This window comes from Papio anubis, chromosome 17 (assembly GCF_008728515.1).
Source record: "Papio anubis isolate 15944 chromosome 17, Panubis1.0, whole genome shotgun sequence".
Classification (NCBI taxonomy): Eukaryota; Metazoa; Chordata; class Mammalia; order Primates; family Cercopithecidae; genus Papio; species Papio anubis.
Window position 1 is genome coordinate 17,129,676 of NC_044992.1, and position 16,797 is coordinate 17,146,472.

A 16,797-nucleotide genomic window follows, 5' to 3' on the forward strand; every position below is an offset into this window, starting at 1 on the left:
TCCTCAGAATTAACTACATTCACTCATTCATTATAAAGAAATACTGAACACCTGCTCTACACATTACACTGCTCTAGACCCTGGGGACATGATGTCCCTGGGTTCTTAGGGAAAGAAGAGTGAGGCAGACAAAAGAAATGTTAGCAAAGCCAGTCTTGAAGACCACAAAAAGGGATGATGTGAGACAGAGAGGGTGTGTGCTTAAAACCAGTGGGAGGCCTCCCAGGCACATGTGAATGAGGAGGAGTCACTGCTCTGAAAGCTGGGGAAGGACGTTTCAGGCAGAGAGAAGGGAGCACAGGGAATGGACAGAGGCTCCTCTCCAGCTGCACACCTGACCCATCTGAGAGCCCAGACTGCCCCGGCACTCCACTTCCTGAATTCTCCGCTGCCTCTGCCTGGCTGCCTCCCTGTGGCCTTGCTGGAGCTCCATGCCCAGTCCTGGGTTGGTCTCTCCTCTTGGCTCCCGCAGGCCCTTGTCTTGCCTGTTGACTTACGTGCCTTCTGCCCTGTCACCACATGCTCTGTCTAAAACCCAGGTCTGCATACACCCCAGCACAGAGCCCTTCGATGGCTTTCCACTGCCTACAGGACCAAGCACGGCTCCTCAGCATGATGGCCACCGGCCTCTGGGCATCCTTCTGGCCCCATCTCCTGCTTGCTCCCCCGCCCCAAGCCCTGCCCCCAACATTCTTCATTACACCGCCTTCCCCACATAGTGGTCTTTACAACGTATCCACAAATTCCTTGATCCTCCTTTCTTCAAGAGATGGAGTTTATTTCCCCTACTCTTAGGCTAGGCCTGGTGACTCCCTTCTAACAAATAGAACATAACAGAAAAGATGGTAAGTGACTTCCAAGGCTAGGTCATCAAGACCAAATCTTGATGTCCACGTGGTGATAAACTCAGGTCTCTTGACAATAGTCATCAAGGAACTGAGGCTTCCTGCCAACAGCCGTGTGGATGCACCATGGTGGAAGTGGAACCTCCAGCTATAGTCGAGCCTTCAGACAACGCAACCTCAAGAGAGACTCCAAGCCAGAATTGCCCAGCCAGCTGCTCCTGAATTCCTGGCCCACAGAAACTAAGAGATAATGAACATTTTCTGTTTGAAGCTACGTTTTGAGGTAATTTCGTAACAGAGCAAGTGATAACAAATACAACCCAAATATGCCAACTGCTCTCTTTGATGCATCTGGGCCTTTGCACATGCTATTCTCCCTGCCTGTGATGTCTCTCACACTGACTTTTCCACCAAACTCCCCATCATTCTTCAGGGTCCAACAGAAATGTCATCTCCTCAGTGAAACATCCCTTAAAACCATCCCCAGTCCCACACCTTGCTCTGCCTGACCCAGAGTTGGCCCCTGCCCTGTGACCTCACCAAACCCGCATGTAGCTCCAACATGTTTCCTCCTACTCCACGTTTTCTCAGAGGCCTGTTGAGGCCACCCTACCTGACTTTGTGGGCAGCAGAAGGACGGCACCCAGAAAGCTTCAGGAAGGCTCTGTCAACTGGCTGGAGAGCCATCAATTAGAATTTCATTCCAGTGGGATGATTTTTTTTAAGTATTTTGCACCAAATATTTAAATGTAGAAGCCCCCATTTTTTTTCCTCCAAATGGTGGGAGAGCATGAGGACTCATAAATAAGAGACTTCATCTTACTCTGTCCCAACAAATTGGGCAAGGGGTCCAACCTACCTGGATCAGAGCAAGCACTTTGTCCTGTACAATGGTGGGAGGGTTGTTCTTGGGAGAGATAATTTTGACCAGAACACTGTCGATGAAATCTCGGTTGGCCACAAGGATGTGGAAGCGGTGGCCACAGTTCTTCACACATGTCTCCAGCACCTGATGTGGGGAGGGAAGGAGAGGGGTCACCCCAGTGGGAGCTGGAGAAGACACTGGGAACTGAGGAGCGCAGCTGAGTTTCCACCACCCGCTCTGTCTTGCTCCTAGATCAGCTTTCTGACACGTCTCCTCCAGAGCCAAACCTGCATGGCACACGCATTCCCACACTCCATTCTCCAGGGATGACAGCAGCCCCTTACTGACTGAAGTCTCCTGTCCCTGCACAATAATCAGGCAATTAGTTGGTAATTGAGGCACCAGTTTTGCATGAGAAGGATGCTAGTGTTTTAATGGGATCAAAATGACTGAGCGGTCCCTGAAAATTAGCATTTTAACTCCTCTCTCTGGGCCTCTGGGTATGAGGCATTAGCCAATGGGACATGGGCTCTGTCACAAGAGGAGGCTGCTATGACAGCTTGAATTGCTTCGTGAGTTACTGGCCCTTATATGTGAGAAAGCAAATGCACACACACATCCCCCACTCAACCCTGCTTCTGCAACCAAAATTGGCAATGACAAAGGATTTTCCACTCTTGACAAATGGTTTATGAACCTCAGCTGCCAGGTGATTTTAATGTCCATGTTTGATTCAGACCCTGCCTGCTCCTCCTTTATCTGGGAAAACAAGTGACACAGGCTTTAGCTGCTCAGAAAAGCCAGCATACTGGTTATGGCCAGATGGTCAGTGAGGGCTCAAATCTCAGCTCTGCCACTTTCTCCCTGAATGGCCCAGGACAGATCTTTCTGAGCCTCAGCATCCTCATCTGTAAAGCAGAGATGATGAGCTCTCCTTTGCAAGACAGTTGGAAAGATTAGCAAGAATACATTCAAAGCATAAGCCAGGCGTAGTGGCTCATGCCTGTAATCCCAGCACTTTCAGAGGCCGAGGTGGGCAGATCACCTGAGGTCAGGAGTTCAAGACCAGCCTGGTCACCATGGCGAAGCCCTGCCTCTACTACAAATACAAAAACTACCCAGGCTTGGTGGCACGTGCCTGTAATCCCAGCTACTTGGGAGGTTGAGGCAGGAGAATCGCTTGAACCTGGGAGGCAGAGGTTGCAGTGAGCCGAGATCGTGCCATTGCATTCCAGCTCAGGAAACAGAACAAAACTCTGTCTCAAAAACATACATACATACATACATACATACATACATAAAATAATGCACCTAGCAAAGCATCCTGTATAGGGGAGGTGCCCAATAACTGATGACCATGATTACGTGATTACATGATTACTATTCAGAAGGCTGCTGTACACACGAGGAAGAGGATGGCCTCTTATCCTCCCATAGGACAGGTGTGTAGCCTCTTGGAATTCGGAGGTACTAACTGGGAGGAGCTCTCTGAACTTCCCAGCACTCTGTAAAGTAACCCATAGGATTACCTGGCCCTTTCCATGCCACCAGCCCCCAGTGCCACAGTCTGCTAACTGGGGAGTGCCTCCTCAAAACGATGTCACCAGCAACAGGGAACATTTCTGACTACCTCAGTTATTCTCATTTGCTCAAACTAATCCAACCACTGGTTAACTTCCGCAGCCATCCCACAGGGCTGGGTCCAAGCAATTGGGCTTTACCTGGACAAATCACAGCTGTAAAGAAAGGTCCATAACTGGAACACTGACTGAATGCGACTATATTCCAGGCACTATGAGAGATCCTTCCATAACATATGGAATGTTATCCAATTCTCACAACTAATTACTTCTCCTTAAGTGGACCTTAATATCCCATGTTTTAGAGTTAAGCGGTTTAGAAAGATGAAGACATTGATCTAGGTACAAATTGTCAGTCAGTGCCAGAAGGAGCACAGGAACTGTGATCAGCCTTCTCTGGAGCCCCAGTCTCCTTACCCACCTTGAGGCCACAGGGCCATCCCTCCCTCACAGCTTTCCTCCAAGCAGCCACATCAGCTGAGAGTGCCTCAGATGACAAGCAACACGTGTTACCTTTACTGTTCCCTCATTTGGTCCTTGAAATAACCCTGTAAGGTGGGAACCATCCCATTTTAGAGATGAGGAAGCGGAGGATCAGAGGTACCATGTAACTTAACCTAGGAGGCCAAAGCTGGGAATCCCATGCCAGGCAGCTCGCAGCCAGCCAGAACCGTTCCTTGCCTCGCTGCTGGCTGCACCTTAGGAGGCCCCGGGTTCCTGTGGGCTTGCCAAGGAAGACTCTGGAGGTTGGCACCCTCAGGGCCTCTGAGCAACCATAGGCTTTACTGAGCCAAAGAGGCATTTTCCTTTCTGAGTCTCTGCTTGTGCCTGATTCTGGTAACCATGAGGTAACTGGCATTCACTCTCTCGCAGTGATCCATGGGGGCACTGAGATGAACCAGAGGGGTTCATTCTGCCCTCAAGAAGGCACCCTTGTCTCTAGGATTCTCTAAAACCTTCCTCCCAACTCAGGCAGTGGGGTGTTGGGGTCAAGGCAGATGGGAAGAAGTATGCTTTATTTTGTGAGAAGCAGGTGGGAAAGGCGAGGCTGCAGTCATGAGTAGGAAAGAGAATTGGAAAAAGAGGCATAGGTCTGAGGAGTGGGGCAGCCTGGGGCTCCACTCCACTCTCAGAGCAGCAGTGGGCAGGAACCACTGCCTGCCTTTAGGGAAATACATGCTTAGTTTCTCCTGCACAGCAGTCCTCAAGGTCAGTGTGTTCCAGCCTGGCCTTGGAAGTGCCCTGGACAGAGATGCACGTGTCACAGAGCAGCCCCAAAGCCTATCTGAGCAGGAGATATAGGAGGTCCTCCCTGGGCTGGCAAGAGCCACTTTAGGCCACCCTGTCAAATAGGACCCTGGCAGATTTGTCCCTATGGGTTGAAAGGCATGAAACACACAGTGGTAATTTTCCAGAATGAAGCCAAAAGCCATGGAGAAAGCAAAAGGGGCCTCTAAGCAACCAGAAATGATGTTTAAGTCCACAAACGAAGACACAAGCAGAGAGCCCCTCAGGGCTTCTTACTAACTTATTTTGGGTAAATATTAACAATCTTGGTGGGTACAGATATGAAGTCAGGAAAGGGCCACAAGAAACAGGAGGACTGAAAGACACTAACAGAGTAAGTGAAGCCCTATCAGCAGACGCGAGACCATGCAAAGTGCACTAGGATGGGGCCTCGGACGGCAGCCCTGCGCATTTCACAGGCCTCCCAAAGGCATGGCTGGGTTTATAGTGAAGACCTAACCCACAGGAAAGGTCAAAGTGTCAAAGAGTGTCCATCATGCCCTGCTAGAGGAAGGCAAGTAAACGCAGAGTTCACTTTAGAAAAATTTTCATCCAACATGATTACCATGAAGTTGGGTGTGTAAATGGAGAAGTTTTAGATAGCAGTAAAATGCCCTGACATATCAGAGCTCATTCCCTGGTGATATGAGTTATTGAAAGCCATTCGTTTTGGGCATCACTCCTGGTTTAGTGAATGCTGCGGCTCAAATTCTGAGAAAAAAAATAAATAAAAGCTTTAATTCCCTATTTCTCAACCAGTCTTTTCTCCTTTATTATTCAAATCCCAATTCCCTGGCAATACTCTCTTAATAAGTTTTGGGGTTTCGCTTGGGCAAAAAATCCAAACAGGTTCTCTGCTTTAAAAGGAAACATAGTTGTTTTGGAAAAATAACCTACTATTTCAAAGCCCCAGAGAAGTCGACCTGGTGACCTGTTACAGTTTCTATTTTAAGAACTCACTGTGGCCCAGATTTTGCCACATCTGAAAAACTGTTAGTTCTCAAGACAGAAATAACACCTGAAGTCGTCTTTAAATTCTCTGACAGCTTTGGTAAGGGCAAAAATCTGGTCTGTTCCTTCCTGAAAAAAATCACTTGGCTGACTTTTTCAAGAGTCTTTGTAGCTATTTTCAGTTTTTACCCCATGCGAAAGACCACTTTATGATGGCAATCCATAGCTCGGTACCTCACTAGCTGTGAAGGCTGAGTAAACCTCCAGACCTCTCTGAACCTCAGTTTCCTCATCTGTATGAGGGGGATAGTGAAATCTCTTTTGAATGGTGGTTGTAAACATCTTCATTAATGTCCAAAAAGCTCAGCACAGACCCAGGCAGGGGCAGGGGCAGGTACTCAATAGGTGGAACTTTTTTTTTTTAAAGACATAGGCTCACTCTGTTGCCCAAGCTGGAGTGCCGTGGTGCAATCTCAGCTCACTGCAACCTCCACCTCCTGAGTTCAAGCGATTTTCCTGTCTCAGACTCCCGATTAGGTGGGACTACAGGCATGCACCACCATGCCTGGCTAATTTTTGTAGTTTTAGTAGAGACGGAGTTTCACTATGTTGGCCAGGCTGGTCTTGAACTCCTGACCTTGTGATCGTCCTGCTTCGGCCTCCCAAAGTGCTGGGATTACAGGCATGAGCCACCGCGCCTGGCCAACATTTTTATAAAGAGGAAACTGATATCTAGAGAAGGAGTTGGTCTCCGTCTCAGAGCAGGCTGGTGGCAGAAAAGGGACTCACCCAAAACCTTTAGCTCCTCTGCTCTGGCCTTCTGTACCTGACAGCACTGCACATACCTTATCTTCTGCTGGTATACATTTACCAAACTGAAGCTCACTACTCTCTGTTTCAGAGGACAGGAAAACCCAAAGGCAATACCAGAAGGCTTTGCTGGACTCCGGTGGTCCAGGCACCAAGCCATTCAGAGGTTGTGCTGAGTGGGCAGAGGGAAGGCCCTGTGAGGGGGGCAAGGCCAGGAGCAAGGAGTTCCCCAGGTGACTTCCCTCCCCAAGGAGAATAGCACTCACTGTTAATGCCAGCATCACCTCTCTGTAGTTCCGATTCCCATTGAGCCGCTTCTTCAGGGCTCGAATGGCATCCTTTGGCCTGGAAAAAAGAACAGACATATAAAGATACTTACAATCTCACTTGAGGACACGATCCTACAGATATGTGAACTAGCATATATGCAAGACTATTCGCTGGCTGCAGCATGTTTGTAAATGTAAAATACTGGGAACAAACTGAATGTCCGTCAATACACAACAGGTTAAATTAAACCATTGACACAATGGAATACTATGCAGCTGCAAAAAAAGAATAAAGAAACTCATGTACCAATATGGACCAAACTCAAAGGCATGTGCATAAAGTTCTTTGCATAACAGTGTACAAAGCTTGCTATTAGTTGAGTTATAGAAGGAAAGCAAACGTACATAGCACACATGTCAGCGTAAGGAAGAGACTCTCTAGAAGGAGCTATAACAACCTGGTAACTGTGGCTGCCCCTAAGGAAAGGTACAAAAGGGGGAGGGAGGTTTTTCCCTGGACTGCCTTTTTGCAGACCTTTTGAATTCTGTGTCACATGCAAGTATTACTATTCAAAACCATAACTAACCCACTGGTGTGTGGGTACATAGAAGAGAGTTTTTCCAGAGAAACCATAAGAGAGATAGAGAGAGTGCCAGGTACTTATGAGCCCTGGATGCCCGGCTCTTCCTGAATTCCATGGAACTCCTTTTCCCAGAGAAAGTTTAAGCGAGTCTCCTTAAAACCCAACAAGTTTGGCCCAGCGCGGTGGCTCAAGCCTGTAATCCCAGCACTTTGGGAGGCCGAGACGGGCGGATCACGAGGTCAGGAGATCGACACCATCCTGGCTAACATGGTGAAACGCCGTCTCTACTAAAACATACAAAAAACTAGCCGGCCGAGGTGGCAGGTGCCTGTAGTCCCAGCTACGTGGGAGGCTGAGGCAGGAGAATGGCGTGAACCTGGTAGGCGGAGCTTGCAGTGAGCTGAGATCCGGCCACTGCACTCTAGCCTGGGTGACAAAGCAAGACCCCGTCTCAAACAAAACAAAACAAAACAAAAAAAACACCCAACAAGTTTTGTGTTTTTAGGTGACAGATCTGAGGTGGATTCCCAGAGAAAATCTTGTAGAATTATAGACAGTACTCAGTTCACAAATGGGCCATGTCCAAAAGTTGGAGTGGAGTTTTTTGGAAGTTGGAGTGAGTTCTTCCTTAATTATTGTTATACCTTAGAGTTAGGATTCCCAGCCAGCCCTCTAAGTACACGTATTACGTGTAGGTCTTCTGTCTAACATGTAATTTAATTTATTCTAACTCAGGATTCAACAAAGCTGTGGGCCTAGGAGCTGCCCCTGGCACAAAGCCCCTGTGCAGACCCATTACCCTATGCTCTGAGGAGCCCCTAGTCTGGCTGTGGGCCAGCCCTTTGCTATCACACGTGGGTTCCAGCCTTCCACTAATCTATGTGTCAATATACTGGTCTTTCCCAGCTTGAATGTTTGTAAGTCAGGGATCTCCTATTCCTACAGTTTTAAAACATTTATACTCTATTTACCAAATGAAAAGGCCCCTTCAAATGTGTATGAGGAAGTCGAGGAGGGGAAAGGGTTGACGTTCTGCTAATCAGCTTAATTTAAGAGAAACTGGGCCAGGCGCAGTGGCTCATGCCTATAATCCCAGCATTTTGGGAGGCCAACGCGGGTGGATCGCCTGAGGACAGGAGTTCGAGACCAGCCTGGCAACTCTGCCTCTACTAAAAAATACAAAAATTAGCTGGGTGTGGTGGCAGCTGCCTGTAATCCCAGCTACTTGGGAGGCTGAGGCAGGAGAATCACTTGAACCTGGGAGACGGAGGCTGCAGTGAGCTGAGATCACGCCATTGTACACCAGCCTGGTGATAAGAGCAAAACTCCATCTCCAGAAAAATAAAAAAGAGAAAGTGTGCCCAGCGCTGTGGCTCATTCCTGTAATCCCAGCACTTTGGGAGGCCGAGGTGGGTAGATCACTTGAGGTCAGTAGTTCAAGACCAGCCTGGCCAACATGGTGAAACCCTGTCTCTACTAAAAATACAAAAAAATTAGCTGGGCATGGTGGTGTGTGCCTGTAGTCCCAGCTATTTTGGAGGCTGAGGCAAGAGAATCACTTGAACCTGAGAGGTGGAGGTAGCAGTGAGCCAAGATCATGCCACTGCACTCCAGCCTGGGTGACAGAGTGAGACTCCATCTCAAAAAGAAAAAAAAAAAAAAAAAAGAAAGTGAAAGGAGCAAGGCTTCTGAAAGAAAATTTTAAAACACCCTGAATCACCTGTTTCCCATTCCCAGCTTGACATATGGCTGCCCTGCAGGAATTCGTGGCCCCTGGGTCAAAGGGCTGATGAGACAGACACAAGGCTCCACGGGGACTGGGCCCAAGGCCAACTATGTCTGTAGTATGGTTGCCATTTCCAAAAGGGGATGCTGATTTCTACAAATACGGGACTTAACCGGCTCTCTGCTTTGAGGGCTGTTTGTGGCCTGAGAGCTGAAATTCCGTGGCTACTGGCCAAGAGCATGGACTGATATCCTCTCTCCAAGGCTCTGCCAAACCACCGCTGTCCCTGACCCACAGCTGCCACAACCCTCAGTCCTATCTCTCTTCTGTCCTCTTGAACTTCCATGGAACAGGAACATAGGAAGAGCGCCTCAGGGCTGCAATCACTTCTGGCTGGCCGAGGACCAGCACACTCAGGGCTCTCCTGGTGTGGGGGCCAGGGTGGGAAATCAGACAGTCAGCAGGTTCCTGGATGAGGTTTAAAATGAAAATTCATCCACAGGCTCTGGGAAGTACTGGCTGAGAGTAATGGGTGAGCACAAAAGCAAGTATTTATCTCTCTCCCCGGGGGAGAAGCTTCAGAGAGGAGGATCAAAGTCATGTCAAAGGAATCACAAAGTTTCAAGAAGCTGCAGCAGATTAGATAGTGTGGAGTTGGAAACCAGGAGAAGAGACAGAAGCGTGTGTCAAGAGCCAAGAGGGAGCAGAAAGAAAGGATCAGGAAGCATCAGTGGCCTGTGTTGAGAAGGCACCAAGCCCTAGCAGCTTTCCGGGGAAAGGTCAGGCTCCTCATGCAGTGCTCACAGCCTTGTGATCTGGCCTCTGGGCCATGATCAGGCTCCTCAAAGTCTCCCTGGACCCTGGACTTACAAGAACTCTTCCCTGATACCCAAACAAGCCTCCTGTCATCCCTCCAGCCACAGCCTTTATATTGTCCTTCAGCTTCAGTACTACTCTCTGGAAAAGCTTTCTCCTCATCACCCCCAAGGAGGACACGGCTACCCCTCTGCCATCACCCGAAACACCCCCTCCCCATTATTATCTTGCTCTATTGTATGTCTTCAGTTTCTCCTCTGTGCCCTCTCCAGCTTAGAAGGTAGAACACAAAGATTCTATGAGCTGAGGAGGGTCCAGAGATGGCCATGAAAACGACCCAGGTCAGGGGGTCCTCATGAGAGCTGCACATCCGAGTCACCTGGAGTGCAATTCCCAAATCCACAAGCTGTGCCTTCATTGGGTAGATCTGGGGTGAGGCCTGGAAAACAGAGTCTAAAACAGTCCCAGCTGGGTGCTGCGGCTCACGCCTGTAATCCCAGCACTTTGGGAGGCCAAGGCAGGCGGATTACCTGAGGTCAGGAGTTCAAGACCAGCCTGGCCAACATGGTGAAACCCTGTCTCTACTAAAAATACAAAATTAGCCGGGCGTGGTGGTGCATACCTGTAATCCCAGCTACTCAGGAGGCTGAGGCAGGAGAATTGCTTAAGTCTGGGAGGCAGTGGCTGTGGTGAGCTGAGATTGCACCATTGCACTCCAGCCTGGGCAACAAGAGCAAAACTCCATCTCAAAAATAAATAAATAAAAAGAGTCCTAGGTATGTTATTCAGTCAGCCACTCCTGGTTAATGCCTGAAGGACTGTCATACAAGGCCTTAGGCATCAGCATTCCTTAGGCCGATGGTGACTTCAGCTCTGGACATTAGGGAAAGCCCAGGGAGAGGCCTTTGGGGCAGTTTACCAATCTGCACCCACCAGGACCACAGCCTCCCATTGGTAAAGCATTGTATAAATACAAGAAGTACAGGCAGCACTTCAGTGGCTGTAGCCAGGTGACCCTGTGCTTGCATCCTGCATGTGCCCTTCCAAGTTGTGCTGCAAGGCCTTTGGCAAGTGACCAAACTACTCAGCCTCAGTTTCCTTAACACTGAAACAGGCTGTCACTACCATATAGAACTGTTGGGGGTAGGGGTCGCTGCTTGTGATGAGGCACTGCAGGGCTGGACACAGGGCCTGGCACATGGCAAGTGCTCAGAGATGGCAGAGAGGGTAAGGGCAGTGAATCCACAGAGATCATCACCAAGACTGGGCAGATAACTGACACCCAAATGAAAGTGATGACAAAAGTCAAGGGCAATGGAAATCTTTAAAGGGAAATAGTAAATCCATATATATAGTATGGATATGAAGATACAGTTATGTAGCCAGATACTTCATGTATATTTAGTCCTTTAATTCTCATAACAACCCTATGAGATAGGTATTATTGGCAACCCCATTTTATAAATGAGAAAATGGGACACAGACACAGGGAGATGAAGTAACTCACACAGGATCGCACAATAAGCGAGTGGTGACCTAGGACTGCTCCAGGCTGGGGTGTCCACCTTCCTCCCCTTTATCCACCTGCCTCATCTGGCTGATACCCTGGCACTCTGTAAGACTCCAGTCTGGTGTCACTTCCTCCAAGAAGGCTTTGCTGCCAAAAGTCCCAAGGCTGACCATTGCCACTGCACTAGTGTCCGTAGCTATACATAGCTTTTCTCTCTCTCCCTGCCCCCCACCCAGCACTTGTTATGCCGTGTTATGCTTATGTTTATATGCCTGCATTCCTCATCAGACTGTGAGTGCCTTAGAGACTTCATTCATTTATTCACTTATTTAACAAATATTTATTAACAGCTAATCAAATGCATTGTGCTAGGTGCTAGGGACAAAATGGTGAGTAAAACAGATGGAAATCCTGTCTTCATGGAGCTCACAGCCTTGTGGGGGTTGCAGGGCAAGACAGACACTAACAACCGTCCCACAGATCTATAAGTTTAAACTGTGATGAGCATCAGTACAACACAGGTTATGAAATCATATAACAGAGGACTTGTCCAAATCAGGAGGGAAGGGGGTTAGGGAAATGAGATTCAAACTGAGAGATCCAGTGAATGACGGGCTCTACTTAGTGAGAGAGATGACGAGAACAGAAGGGACGGCAGGTCAGAGGCCCTTCAGGGAGGGCGCAAAGGGGTGGGTGGGGCGCCCTACTGTCAGTCCAACTTGTGGGAGTTTCTTCCACTTAGGAAGAGATTTTTTTTTTTAAGATGGGGTCTCACCACATTTCCTAGGCTGGTCTCAAACATCTGGGCTCAAGCAATCCTCCCGCCTCAACCTCCTGAATAGCTGGGACTACAGGCATGAGCCACTGCACCTGGCTAGGAAGAGATTTTGGAACACCTCACAGCAGAAGCAAGGAGAAAACATTCTCAGGAATCACTGAGGTGCTCTCAGTCAAAAAGGTAGCAACAGGAGATTTAGCCACTTGAAGAGGAAGATGTGTGTGACCAACCTTCTGGGAACTGAGGATTTGAAAAAGAAGGCATGGCCCCTTCAGAATGAGGAAGCTCCTGGGGTTCCTGGGCTTCCTGCCCTCAAGCCATAGAGATATTTGAGCAATTCACTGGAAGATAAGAGTTGCCAACGTATTTGTATATTGCTCAAATCTGTAGAGAATTTCAAGCTGCGCCCAGGAATGTGGAAAATTCAAGGAGCTGAAAGATCAGCAGGGTTGAAGAGCTCAAAGCGGAGCTGCCGAGGGGTCTGGGGCTCCTCAGGAGGGTATTGGTTAGGGTTTTTACCCTAAGTGTCTGTGAAGGCCCTGAAGGCTTGTTAGCAAGGGATCAACTTGCTGGTTCAGCAGCAGGAAAGGACAGGAGGGAAGGGGCCGAAGCAGAGGTCCACCTCTAGGGTAAAGCGCAGACACCAGAGAATGCGGCACCTGACCCTGACTACCTTTCCAGCTGGATTCCAGACCCTCCTACTCCCCCAACATCACCCTGTCTACCCTAGACCACTTGCATCCCTTGACACACTGGCCCTTTTGACGTCACCCTTGGCTACAGGACACATTTCTCCTGCCATCCTGGAAGACAGTCCCTCCACGAGGCATTTGTACCCACCTTTCCCTCTGGGACCATGGTATCAGGGACAGGCCTTGGCCACAGCCCTTCCCAGTCCCTCCAGGTGAGCCTTCAAGGGCAGGCTGGAACGTTCACCTTGGCATCCTGCAGCTGCTATACCTCCACCGCTGGGGGTCAGTAAACATGGCCGGATGACTGGACAAACAAGTGAATGAGTGGTGTGTGAGGAGGACGTGAGGAAGGTAGCCACTCTGAGCCCAGTGATGATGGGATTAGAGATGTGTAGTCCCTAACAACTATTTGTGAGTCACATCTGTGTGCCAGGTACCAAGTTGATCACCTATATTTAGCTGGTGAAAATATGCCACCTTTCACCAAAGACTCCCACGTTTTCATCCAGTGCAGGCCACTGCCCCCAACTCAAGTTCCCTGTGCAGTTCCCTGTCACATCTTCCAGGAGCTTGGCTGGCAGCACAGATCTACTCCTGATCTCTGCTCCCCAGCCTGTTCCACCTCAGGAAACAGCAGCTCCATCCCATGGCTGTTCAGGCCCTGAACCTTGCAATTTCCCTTGACTCTTCATTCCTTTCCCATGTCTGCCAATTTCATTGGTTCTACCTTCTAACACATTCAGAATCCCATTACTTCTAACCATCATCTCACACCAGTATTACTGTGATAACCTCCTCACTGAGTTTTCTTTCTTCTTTTCTTTTTCTTTTTAGAGACAGAGTCTTACTCTGTCCCCCAGACTAGAATGCAGTGACACCATCCTAGTTCATCACAGCCTTGAACTCCTAGGTGTAAGCAATCTTCCTGCCTCAGCCTCGTACAGTGCTGGGATTACAGGTGCATGCCACTATGCCAGGCCGTCTCTGGGTTTTCTGCATCTGTCCTTGGTCTGCCCCCAGCCAGACCACTCTGAACAAATAGATTGACCTCTTTCCAACAAGAGTGGGACCATACCACTCCTCTGCTTGAATCTCCAAAAAGGTTGAAGCCAGAGTCGCTGTGGTTCTACATGGCCCTGCATTATCTGGATCCCCAATATGTCACTAACTTCTTCTCCAGGTACCCTCTTCTTTGACCACTCCACTCCGGGCCCATTAGCCACCTTGCTATTTCTCAAACACATCAGACACCCCCTGTCCCAGGACTTCTGGGTTTGCTGTTCCATGAGCCTTGACAGTTCTTCCCTTGTATAATCCTCACCCCCTACACCCTCATCTCCTTTAAGTCTTTGTTCAATATCACCTTCTAAATGAGACTTTTCTGTTGTTTTGTCTTTTCTTTTTGAGACAGGGTTTTTCTCTGTCACCAAAACTGGAGTGCAGTGGCATGCTCATGGCTCACTGCAGCCTCGACCTCCTGGGCTCAAGTGATCCTCCCACCTCAGCCTCCCAAGTAGCTGGGACTACAGGTATGCACCACCAGGCCTGGCTAACTTTTATATTTTTTGTAAATACAAGATTCAATCGTGTTCCCCAGGCTGGTCTCGAATTCCTAGGCTCAAGCGACTAGCCCACCTTGGCCTCCCAAAGTGCTAGGATTACAGATGTGAGCCACCCAACCCAGTCAAGACTTTTCTTGATCACTCTATTTAAAATTGCTAATTCCTAGCCTCCTCTCTCTCCATCTCCCTTCCACAGTCTTGTCCTCATCTGACCAGGTTATATGTTTAATTATCTTGTTTATGGCCTGCCTCCCTACTACTCTAGAATGGTAGCTCCCCAAGGGGAAGGAATCTATCTTGTTCACTGCTGTGTCCTCAGTATTTACAATAGGCCTGGCACAAGGTAGTCATTTGAGAAATATTTGCTGCATGAAAACAGGACCAAGCTTGAGAGGCTGGTCCCCAGTTCACACATGGCAAGGCTAGAGTGACAGTGCTGCGATGCCAGCCCAGGGATGCCTGAGTCCCAACTGCTCTCCTTGCCACTCTGAAAATGGTTTAAGAGGGCATGGCTACAGTAAAGTAAGCGTTAGTGGTATGGACAGAGGGCTAAATACAGACCAATTTGGAGGAAGTACAAATTGAGTGCAGCTATAAAACAAAAGAAGAGGATACAGGAAATAACAACAGGAACGGATCCAGCAGTGCAGGAATGCAGGAGGGGCAACGTGGCCTAAGTCCACTCATGCTGCTTTCCCACTCCCGGCTGTGTCTGCTCCATGCCCTGGACCTCCCTCCATGGACACTGTGGTGCTCTCTGACTCCTGGCAAACCAGAGATAGGCTGTGAAGGAGAGGCAGAGGCCAGGAAGGAGGGGAGGGAAGAGGTGACACTTGGGCTGCAGAGACTAATGGCCACTGGGAACCAAGTAATCAAGCAGCTTCATTTCTACTTGTGATTAAAAGCAGGTGATTAAAAGAGGTGTCTCTGTTCTACCTCCAGCACTGCTACTGGGCAAGTGGGGGAGGGATGAAGACAAAAAGGACAGATAATTCAGAGTGTCAGCTTATTCAATGCCAAACCAAACAGACTAGAACACAAAACAAAAAATAAAATCTGCCACCCTCAGGCCCTGACAAGCTTTGAGTGGCCCCTAAAAGCTGAGAGAGGCTTCCCAGGAGAGGGGGGCACACGTACCCTTCCTCCGTCTCATTGATGATGTCACAGATCTCCATATTCAATGTCCAATCCTCACTTTGCAGGGAGCCATCTGTTGCCTTTTCTGTGAAATCAGAGAGAAAATGGGTTTACATTTCTCCTGGAATAAGTGGGCCTTGGCAGGAAATGGGAAGAGACCAGAACCACCACATTCTCATCCCAAGCAGATGGGCTGAGCCGACAGAGCCATTCTAGGGGTGCTATTATCACAAGAGAACACCCGGGAAAGGTCCTGGCCTGAAGGCTGGAGTTTATAACTAGGTTCTTCATTCACCAAACTCTAGACTGAAAAGCTTATGACAGGCCTAAGCCATCAAAAATCACCCCAAACATGAGGATATTAGGTTTATGAACCCACAGAGTCTGGAGCCAAACTACCTACCAAACTAGGTTCAAATACAGGCTCTACTGCTTACTAGTTGTGTGGTCTTGGGTAAGTTACTTAACTTCTAGGTGCCAAAGCTAGTGAAAACAACAGTACTTACCTGATATATGTTATGAAAATTAAATGGGTTGATATACATGAAACACTTAGAACAGAGCCTGGCACACAGTGCTATACAGGTATTTGCTATTGGGATTATTAAAAATCAATTGTTGGCCGGGCGCGGTGGCTCACGCCTGTAATCCCAGCACTTTAGGAGGCCGAGGCGGGCGGATCACAAGGTCAGGAGATCGAGACCACAGTGAAACCCCGTCTCTACTAAAAATACAAAAAATTAGCCGGGCGCGGTGGTGGGCGCCTGTAGTCCCAGCTACTCAGGAGGCTGAGGCAGGAGAATGGCGTGAACCCAGGAGGCGGAGCTTGCAGTGAGCCGAGATCGCGCCACTGCACTCCAACCTGGGCGACAGCGTGAGACTCCGTCTCAAAAAAAAAAAAAAAAAAAAAAAAAATCAATTGCTGTAGTTAAAAACTACATTTCAGATAAGGGGGAGAAAGAAAGGACCATCAGTTATTAAGCCACTGTAGGCATGGTGTTGGGTGCTTCATGTACATTATTTTATCTCATCCACAAAATGACTTTCTGACCATTCAGTGAGGAAAGGACAGTATTTTCAACAAATGGTGCTGTGAAAATTGGATTGCCACATGCAAAAGAATGAACTTGGACCCTTTATCTTATAACATATACAAAAATTTACTCCAAATGGATCAAAGACATAAATGTAAGAGCTCAAACTAAAAAACACCTAAAAGAAAACATAGTGAAAAAGCTTCGTGACACTAGATTCGGCAATCATCTCACGGATATGACACCAAAAGCAGAGGCAACAAAAGAAACATTTTGAACTACATCAAAATAAAAACTTCTAGGCATCAAAGGACACAACAAAGTGAAAAGGCAACCTGCAGAGGAAGAAAA

At 48.4% G+C, this 16,797-nt stretch overlaps 1 protein-coding gene across 6 annotated transcripts in view; it reads right to left on the reverse strand.

Moving 5' to 3' along the window:
- TOM1L2 (target of myb1 like 2 membrane trafficking protein) overlaps nucleotides 1–16,797 on the reverse strand; it is a 130,183-nt gene that overhangs the window by 48,289 nt on the left and 65,097 nt on the right. For 3 of the 6 annotated variants that reach the window (XM_009189801.2, XM_009189802.2, XM_003912412.3), the window contains exons 2-4: nucleotides 15,413–15,497; nucleotides 6,605–6,683; nucleotides 1,705–1,854 (exon numbers count right to left, since the gene is read on the reverse strand). In XM_009189801.2, coding sequence (XP_009188065.1) covers nucleotides 1,705–1,854; nucleotides 6,605–6,683; nucleotides 15,413–15,497 — 314 coding nt within the window. The remainder of the gene's footprint in view (nucleotides 1–1,704; nucleotides 1,855–6,604; nucleotides 6,684–15,412; nucleotides 15,498–16,797) is intronic. The other 3 variants (XM_009189803.4, XM_003912415.3, XM_009189804.4) reach the window with 2 other exon arrangements.